This window comes from Saccostrea echinata, unplaced genomic scaffold, assembly GCF_033153115.1.
Source record: "Saccostrea echinata isolate AGI-Se365-2 ecotype Australia unplaced genomic scaffold, CSIRO_AGI_Sech_v1 ptg000030l, whole genome shotgun sequence".
Classification (NCBI taxonomy): Eukaryota; Metazoa; Mollusca; class Bivalvia; order Ostreida; family Ostreidae; genus Saccostrea; species Saccostrea echinata.
Window position 1 is genome coordinate 22,599,439 of NW_026889779.1, and position 9,287 is coordinate 22,608,725.

The window sequence follows — 9,287 nt, forward strand, 5'->3', positions numbered from 1 at the left end:
TTAATTTAAACGTTTAAATCTACTTAGCTTAATTCCTATTTTTAGATAGCCCGTTTCGTATCAATTTTATCAAATCAGTTTGATCTTTTTGATTCAAAGAATTATGGAACATGTCCTTGATTTCTACAAATTGGCTGGCGCGATATATCCGAAAAGACATCGCTTTTAGACTGAAATTTGGCTTCATAGAATTCTCACTCTCCATATCCAAAATATCTCTTAGAACAATCTCAGTGTTTGGACCAAGGACAGGTTCATTTGACTTGAAAGTAACTGAAATTGATGCAACTGTAGTTTTATAGCCTTTAAAACTTGCCCGTAGCAACGGTTTCAAAGGCCCGTGGCAACGGTTTCAAAAGTGGGCGGGAACCTCTAAAAAAATCTGTAAAGGGAAAAAACTGTTCAAATCCTGGAATTTGCCAGTGCTCGAGCTTACAGCAACAAAAAGTTGGGGGGGGGGGGGGGGAGGCAACCATCATCTTAATGAAAATTTACTATAGCAGAATACTATACTCAGAAAAAATGGGGGAAGGGGGCTGCTTTCTACGGGCCTGTAAAAGAAACTGGTTTTATTTTATGAAGACAAAAGGAAGACAAAAAGAAGCTAAAAGGAAAAATCGGAGTTATAAACAAGTACCTTATACTCTCCAGTTTTAACACAAAATTCCCTACTAGCCTCAATCATTTTTTTTCTTTCATTGAATAAGTTGTTCATATTGTGTCATGAAATATGAAAGCCCAAACACCAACAGTTTTTTTTTCTCTTACAGAATGTACAGTTTTTGGCTTATATATCCTTTTAATACTTAAAAATAAAATTTTTGTTATACATTGTATTATAAAACTATTAGTCCTTTTCAGGGGAAAAGAGGTAACTCAAGTTTCAGTATTGCTATTTTTTCCAATTATTCTCATAATAAATAATTTCTTTGAATTTCAAAGATATTAATAGGAATAACTAAAATTGAATTAGGGATTAGCTATATCTAAAACCTGAGATGAAACCAGAAAATCATATTTCAGATTTATTCTCTAGTGAACATACATGCAATCTCTAAATTTGTTGTTTACTTACAGCTGTATTTAGAAATATTGTGTATGGTAAAATACGCTAAAGCCTTACACCTCAGTTCAAAAACGAACAATTTTGAGTTAATTCTTTTAAATTACAGGGAATAAAAATCACTTCATTGTAAGCATAAATTCATTATAAGCACAATGGTATGATGATGTTTTACTGTACAGTTTTAACTCCAGAATATAATTAACACCTAAATATTTGTTTCGATGAATTTTGTACAGAAACGGAAACTTTACTGAATGAATAATTTACACTCAGTGTGTTGGGAAGCAAATGTACAATAAATGTACTTGAACCAAAATTTCATAATAGTGATCTTACAATTTTTTTTTCATTGATAGTTACATTTTATTTACCATTTTAAAATTTTGGATGATAATGTGTGATTGATGCAATAAAATATGACAAAATCAAACAGCAAAAACATTTTTTTATTTCCTTTCAATACTGAAAAAAAACATTCAATTACAAATTATTCTCCATTGTGAATTGTTACTTATATCATTTCTTTATAAGGACAAAAATCATTTGTAATATCTTGGTTTATAAAACATTTACAACATTATCAAACTATAATGATACAAAATAAAAGGGATATGACATAAAAAGAATAGAATGAACAGCACAGAAAAATAAAACAATCAAAGTTACAACAAGTGAAAAAATACTTCTAAAGTAATGTAAACGAGATTAAATATAATAAGTACAAATAATTTCAAAAAGTGGTCTATTTTTACAGCTTCATGATGAACTAAGAATTAATGAATGATATTAATCTTTCATACTTCAAAATAAATTTTAATAATAATATAATATTTATAGAAATATTTGTTACTGCAAAAGTCAAAGGAAGGGTGATTGTATAATACAGTATAACAATGCAGCATTAGGATTTGTCCCATCCATATCTTTGTACCATTCTAGTAAACGCAGACTTGGCCTCTGACATTGTATAAGCTGTGTTTGCATTATTCAAGTCCAGCTGAGCATTAGGATCACTTAGAATCTCACATCGAATCTGTACTAGTATATTCTAAAAATAAATATAATACTTATGTGCTTGGTATATATACGTAAATACTTATTAGGAAAAAAGTAAATAATGTACAATAGTCATGTATCAATGTTGATGAAAAGTTATCTCACAGGATGAATTTCTATAATCAGATGTTTTTAAAACGTTTTGATAAAAGAGCTTTTTGTGTCCGGGTTATGAACAGAGATGTGTTTATTTATTACTAGACACTTACTTCTATGTCATTTGTTGGTGTCCATCCTGATTTTGTTAACATTTCCATGCATATTGAGCCTCCAATAGTCACATGACCTTGAAACAATGAAATATACCGAAAATTTTAAATATTCATCTCAACTAATACCACGTAATACTAATTTGATGTATATTTTGCTTCTTTAACACTTGTTACGATGAAGACAATTTATCATTTCACTCCACTTTACTGGGTGGGAAGTTACCTGTGAGAAATTTGAATCTTGGTGTCGTGACTCTAACAAAGGGTGGAGACATTGGATAGTCTGCTGGGAACATCATTTCTAAGTTAATACATGGCTGTAATAAAAATCAGAACAATTTTACAAGGAACATAAAATATTCATCATCCGTAGTCTTAATTGCCCTAATATTATAATGTCTACATCTTCTCAACAATATGAACTTAATGAATTTTTCACATTCAAAGGAACACTGGTTATATCACAATAGTAGCCAACACAACATCAATTCTATCAAAAATTATTTCCAATTTTTAGATTTTCAATAACTACTACTCTCGAATTCTGTTTCAAACACACAGATCAATATCCAGAAAACACTTACCTCGGTATTATGCTTTTTGGAAAAAACATCTAAATCTTTTGCTAATTTTGAATCTGGAATGTCAACAAGTTTAATATCCTGGAAAAAATATATATCATTAAGTTCAATAGCTATCCTTAACATACTATATATTAAATGTTTTCAAAACTGCATTTCAGTCCCTGCAACATTCCACTATGCCCCCCTCCCCTTTTGGTGTTTGCTCTCCATTCATTTATTTGCACTCTCTGATTGCTCAACTTCACACTCTGCTCCATTTATGCTTTGCATTCAGTTTCCATTCTTCTTTTATTGACCATTGGCTTCTATCGCATAATCCCCTTAGCATTTACTCAAAGTTCATTTGGGGAAGTGGAACATTTCAGGGACTGTATATGTACATTAATTACTGACACAAGAATGACAAACAACATACCCAAACAAACAAGTTATCATTCCTTGGTCCTCCATCAAGCCCAAACTTTCTGCCATCTTTACGGAAAGCCTTTAAATCTAAAACAAATAATGTCCAAAAATCAAAATAAAATGTGTTTGTGAAACACTGATGTCCCAGTATGGCATCTCATGAGTTAGGTAAAAGTTTTTCAAAAGAAGGTCCAACTCCAAGGTGAAGGTCATGATGTCAAATGTTCACACTCAAAGAAAGGTCTCATCACAAGAAATGTAAAATATGAAAGCCCAAGCATCATCCATTCAGATGTTATGGCCGAAGTGAAAATTTTTGAAAGTACATGTAAGTCAAACTCTAAGATCAAGGTCATGAAATCAAAAATATAAGTGCCTAAAGGAAGGTCTTATCACATGGAAGATGTATGTTCTGACCAAAGTTAAAGTTTCTGCAGATAAACAGACAGACAAACAGGGCAAAAACTATAATTACAAAGGCATAATGAAAGTTGCTAAATGAAAAGGCTTCTTCAGTTTTTGTGTGAATTTGATTATAATGTAGTGGAGGTTTTTTTATCAGAGTTAATCATTCAACCTTTTCTAGGTGTCAAAAATTCAGACAAAAACCAAATCTACTTTTAGAGCCTTCAGTTTGACAGATATTGTAACAATTGCTGTTAGTTATTAAACAATATGTGATTAATACATACCGGTAGATAAATAATTAATACAGTCAAACCTCGTTATCTCAAACTCGAAGGGACCGAGAAAATACTTCGAGATATCCAATGATTCAATATATCCAGGGTAAAATACATAAGGAATAAGCAGTTGGGACTTCAAAATGACTTGGACATATCCATGGTATTCGAGATATCCGTGTTCAAGATACATGTACCAAAGTTCAACTGTAGTTGCTCTGACACTCATTTCCTTACAAAAGCCATTTTTATATGTTTGATCTCTTTCTTTGTTTATTTTTTTTCTAATTTTATTCTTTCAGTCTGTATACCTTTCAGAAGTCTTTGGACTGCCACAGGACTAGATCCAGAACCAAAAAAGTTGGCATCTTCGTCTTCTTCTCTGTAATACAGCAATATCATTAATCAATGCCTTATCAATTAACACTACAACAGCCCTGTCAGTAATAACAATGCCAATAAGATTTGGGGTTATAGCTTCATAAAGAGATTTCAGCTGCAAGTCAGCATGATAAATACTTAAATGAATTTTATAATTTGGAAAAGACATGAGCCGGAACAGGATAGGGACAAGAAACAAGAGGCCCAAGGGCCTTAACAGTCACCTGAGTACAACACAACAATTTAGAGGATCAATAAACTGATAAATGAAGCTTTGTTGCCCAAAAGCAAGAAAAATAGTATGATTAGCATCAACAAAATAATTGGTCTAATATCTAATCTGTTCCCCATTTATCACTATTACCATGCAGACTATTAACAATTTTTTTTTAACCCCATATAATTATTACTTCTCACATTGGCCTCTCTTGGCCTTTGAAGAACATTTAAAAAGATAAATTATTTTTGTCTCAATTTTATTCATCTATTATTTCCAAGTCTAGCTGATCATTAAAACTATGAATTTAAGTACTTTTTGTATTACACAATACATATTCTTGCATAATTCTTGTATTCTATTAATCTTTCAAATACATTATTTACATTGATTAATTATCAAAGGTGAATGGCAAAAGGGAATAACTTTGCTCAGCAGAATACAAGTTAATTGAGTCCTGGCCAGGACCAGAAAACTTGACTAAATGGTCCTGGTGTTCAAAATTCTGGTAAAAATACCCTTGCATATTAAAACTTTTAGTTTGTTTACTCTGTTTCCCTCAAATATTCCCAGAAGCATAGAAGATTTTCAAAGAAATGCATTTTCACTATATTATTAAATAAATAAAGCCCCATCCTTACACCAGAACATTTGACCCAGGGGCCACGAACTCACAATTCTGGAAGAAACACCCTTGCTTATTATAACTATACACTTCTTTCTTTCTACCAGTAGTAGAAAAAAAATATTTTGAAAGAAATTATGAATTTCACTATATATAATCAATAGAGCCCCCCCCCCCCTTCACCAGAACTCCTAACCCAGGGGCCATGAATTTCACAATTTTCGAAGAGACATTCTTCCTTAACATAAACATGGACTTCCTTTTTTTGAATAATACTCAGGAGAAGAGAAAAAGATTTTGAAAGAATTTATGCATTTTCCCTATATAATCAATAGAGTCCCACCCTAACAACAGAACCCTTGACCCACGGGCCATGAAATTCACAATTTCTGAAAAGGCAGCCATGCTCACCATAACTATGTTCCTAGTTAGTTTATTTAATACCCAGGAGCAGAGAAGATTTTCAAAGAATTAAGGTAATTTACTATAAAATCAATAGAGCCCCGCCCTAACACCAGAACCCCTTACCCTGGGGTTATGAAATTCACATTTTGGAGGAGGCACTCTTGCTCATTATAACTATGTACTTAGTTACTTTATTTAATACACAGGAGCAGAGAAGAAGATTTTCAAAGAATTAATGCATTTTCACTATATAATCTATGAAGCCCCGCCCTAACATCAGAACCCCTGACACAGGGGCCATGAAATTCACAATTTTACAAGAGGCACTCTTACTCATAATAACTTAACTATGTACTTAGTAAGTATATTTAATACCCAGGAGCAGAGAAGAAGATTTCCAAAGAAATAATGCACTTTCACTATATGATCTATATAGCCCCACCCTAGCACCAGAACCCCTAACCCTAGGGCCATGAATTTCATAATTTTGGTAGAGGGCTCAATGCTTATTACAGTCATGCCAACAGTTTGACTGCTTGTTTGACTGCTTGATGTCCAGGAGCAAAGAAGAAGATTTTTAAAGATTGCATTAATTTTGGTGGTTTAATCCCCACCCCTCAGGTCCTGGGGGGGGGGGGGGGGCAGGGACCATGAAATTCATAATTTTTGTTCCCCTTCACCCATAGATGCTATATGCCAAATCAACTGCTAATGCACGATGGAAAACGGATAGCAATAGGTCACCTGAGTGACTCAGGTGACCTAAAAAATCTAAAATGTAGTGCCAATTTCGCTGTTTATAAGGTGATAACCAATAGAGAAAATTTGATACTTTCTTACATCAGCAGCTCTAGTCTTATGAAAATTATCTGGTCTTTGGTTTCACTTCATAAACAGCAAATCTTACATTTATTCTCTCAATCAATACCCCTTTTTAACTTCATTAGACAACAATCAAAGTTTCCAACTTAATTAATATTCTTACTCATCATCCTCATTGCCCCCCTGACTTTTGACTTCAGTCTCTTCCTCTTGTACTTCCTCATTCTCATTGTAATAATCATCAAAATCATCATCATCATCATCATCATCATCATCCGATTCATTTTCTTCTTCAGCTGATGATGGAAGAAGCTTAAATATAAAATTCAAAGTTGCTAAAACTATCCTCATAAATCAACTGCTAAGAATATGTTATAATCTATAACCATGAAAACTAACTGAAATTATTCCTACAAGTATACTTACAGTCAAACCTCGTTATCTCAAATCAGTGGGACAGAGAAAAAAATTCAAGATATCCAAGAGTTAGAGATATTGGGGGTAAAATACTTAAAGAAAAAGGACTTGGTACTTCCACATTTCTTCAACATATCCATGGTATTTGAGATATCTGTGTTCGAGATATCGAAGTTCACCTGTACTATAATGCACACAAACACAATGCAAAGAAAAAATAATATACAAAGACAATTTTGTATTTTCACACATTTTTCTGTTTTTGTCATGCAGAGCAAAGTATATCTCCATTGTGTTTGTCATGAATGTATTTAAGCAAAATTTTAGTATTTTACAAATCCTGGAAAAAGAAGAAAACAATTAAATTATCTTTTTACAATTTTACTAAATTTGCATCAAAATCCAAGATATCTCAAAGCTGTGATAATATAAACCAAGAAAAGCCTTTCCCAGAAATTTTATCACCTATTTAACACATGCAAAACATTAATTTTAGAAATTACAACATGTTACCTAGAATCAGAATAATCATAAAGAACAAAACAAAGAAAAACTTGAGACCAACACCTTGAGGTTGAAATTGTGGAGGATTCTCACAAGTGGGTATTCATAAAGAAGTGGGGACTTAGTACAAGGTAGAGAGTTCTCGGGGAGAGAGAGAGAGAGAGAGACAGAGAGAGGGAAAGAAAGCATTATTCTAGCAAAGGCAGCTTTTTCAGTAATTACTAATCAAGAATCTGCCTTACAGATCTTAATGCACGTGTTAACAAAATCAGTATAGGAACAGCCTGCATCTGGGTTTAAAATTACTAAAATGTTACCTTTGCTAAACTGACATATAGATAATGTAGATAGACAAATTAAATGTGTGAACAGAAAACCCTTTTCCTTTTTCTGATGGAGGCAACAACAAGGAAAGATATAATATTTATGAATATTTAATAATTATCCTAATTATATACTGATGATGAATCAAATATGCAGTAATTCATGAGAAAACATCTTTGTAATACCTTATGACATTCAGCCTTTACTTTATTTAGAATCTCTGTCATGGTTCTTTTCCTATTGCTTGATAAATATTCTTGAATATCTTGCAGGTAAGGAAGAAATTGTTCACTTTCACTCCATACCATCTGCAAAAAAGTTTTATTTCTAAACGAAAGTAAATCATTTTTGATGATAATCAAGTATCAGTTTTCTTGGATTTCAATACTTTTTTGTTTTACTATTATGCACAAGTTAAACATTGAATAAACATTAATTTTGTAACCTGGAGGAAGGGAGAAAATGCAACTGAACTCTACATATGTGGTCTACCATCTGAGTTATCTGACCATTTATCAATGAGCCTTTTAAAGATAAAGCATAGTTATGTATACACATCTAACACAAAAGTTTTTATATTGTGGTGTTCAGATCAGGTTGGTTTGATCAACAGTGGCCAGATACAAGGATGTAGCACTGACAAATGATTCAGGGCATCTGGGTTTGAATCCTGATCAGGTCTATCACAATTTTCTCCTCACCAGTTACATTTGATGTTATGACAACTTTTTGAATGTGACTGGCAAAAGACCTGGTAGAGAAGAGTCTTGGTTTGTGTCTTTGGGGCGAAGCTTAAATGAGGGAGGAATGTGGCAGTCAGGCACATTCAATCACCCATGGCCAGATAGCCCAGATGGTAGAGCACCTGACAAGTGATTCAGGGAGCCTGGTTCAAATAAAATGTTTGGAATCCATCAAAAAATGGATCAAATACTGGATTGGTTTGTCACAGTTTTCTCCATGTTGGTTACAGTATGATCAAAGTTAAAGATTACTTTTTTTTCCCCATATTTTTAGGTAAAAAATCCAAGCCAACTTCTTGATAAGTCACTTGAAAGAAATAGTATTCATTAGCTTACATTTACTTTATTACAGTATTGCATTTGTTAACTATCAAAGAAAATGCCTAACCAAAAAAATCATTGTAGTGTCATTTTTTCTATTCTTTTCAATCTGATAACTTACAAATTTACAAAAAAAAGAAGCAAAAAAAAAAAAAAAAAAAAAAAAAAGAAATAGAGAAACATTAACAGAGATTTTACCCAATCCCCACTGTCATCTGATGGAACAGTGATGGTGAAAACAAAGTCAGTATCAATTATTCTAAAATTCAACTTTCGTTCTTCCTCATCAAGAGACTCCACATTGAAATCACTCTCGCCATCCGCCCATTTCCTTGCTGAATCGCAAAGATCCTTAAAATCCATGTTTGGCACACTTGAGACTACATAACACCAAAATATTATAGATGAAAAAACTATATCTAGTACTGGGATTTCACAACTTCGCACGAGAACTAATCTCTTTATTTGAAACGAAAGTAGGATGAGTCTAAAATGCGGAAAGAAAACTTTTTTTTTAAAGTA

The 9,287-nt window shown here is 32.6% G+C and overlaps 1 protein-coding gene across 1 annotated transcript; it reads right to left on the reverse strand.

The window, feature by feature from the left end:
- Positions 1 to 1,787: 1,787 nt before the first annotated feature.
- On the reverse strand, positions 1,788 to 9,205 carry LOC133196552 (ubiquitin-conjugating enzyme E2 Q2-like). The gene is made up of 9 exons (XM_061332423.1): positions 8,964 to 9,205; positions 7,887 to 8,009; positions 6,620 to 6,768; positions 4,318 to 4,388; positions 3,334 to 3,410; positions 2,919 to 2,996; positions 2,558 to 2,651; positions 2,332 to 2,408; positions 1,788 to 2,114 (listed from the first exon to the last, which is right to left on the reverse strand). The coding sequence occupies exons 1-9, from the start codon at positions 9,126 to 9,128 to the stop codon at positions 1,968 to 1,970; spliced, it is 981 nt and encodes a 326-aa protein (XP_061188407.1). The 5' UTR covers positions 9,129 to 9,205; the 3' UTR covers positions 1,788 to 1,967.
- Positions 9,206 to 9,287: the final 82 nt, after the last annotated feature.

What these genes read in the sequence shown, in the direction of transcription:
- LOC133196552 (XM_061332423.1), bottom strand. Translation starts at nt 9,128, where the DNA reads ATGGATTTTAAGGATCTTTGCGATTCAGCAAGGAAATGGGCGGATGGC. An exon ending in AGTCCAAAGACTTCTGAAAG is followed by an intron (nt 3,411 to 4,317) that starts GTATACAGACTG and finishes TATTTGTTTTAG; the next exon opens with ATTTAAAGGCTTTCCGTAAA. An exon ending in CACCAACAAATGACATAGAA is followed by an intron (nt 2,115 to 2,331) that starts GTAAGTGTCTAG and finishes ATTTATTTTTAG; the next exon opens with AATATACTAGTACAGATTCG.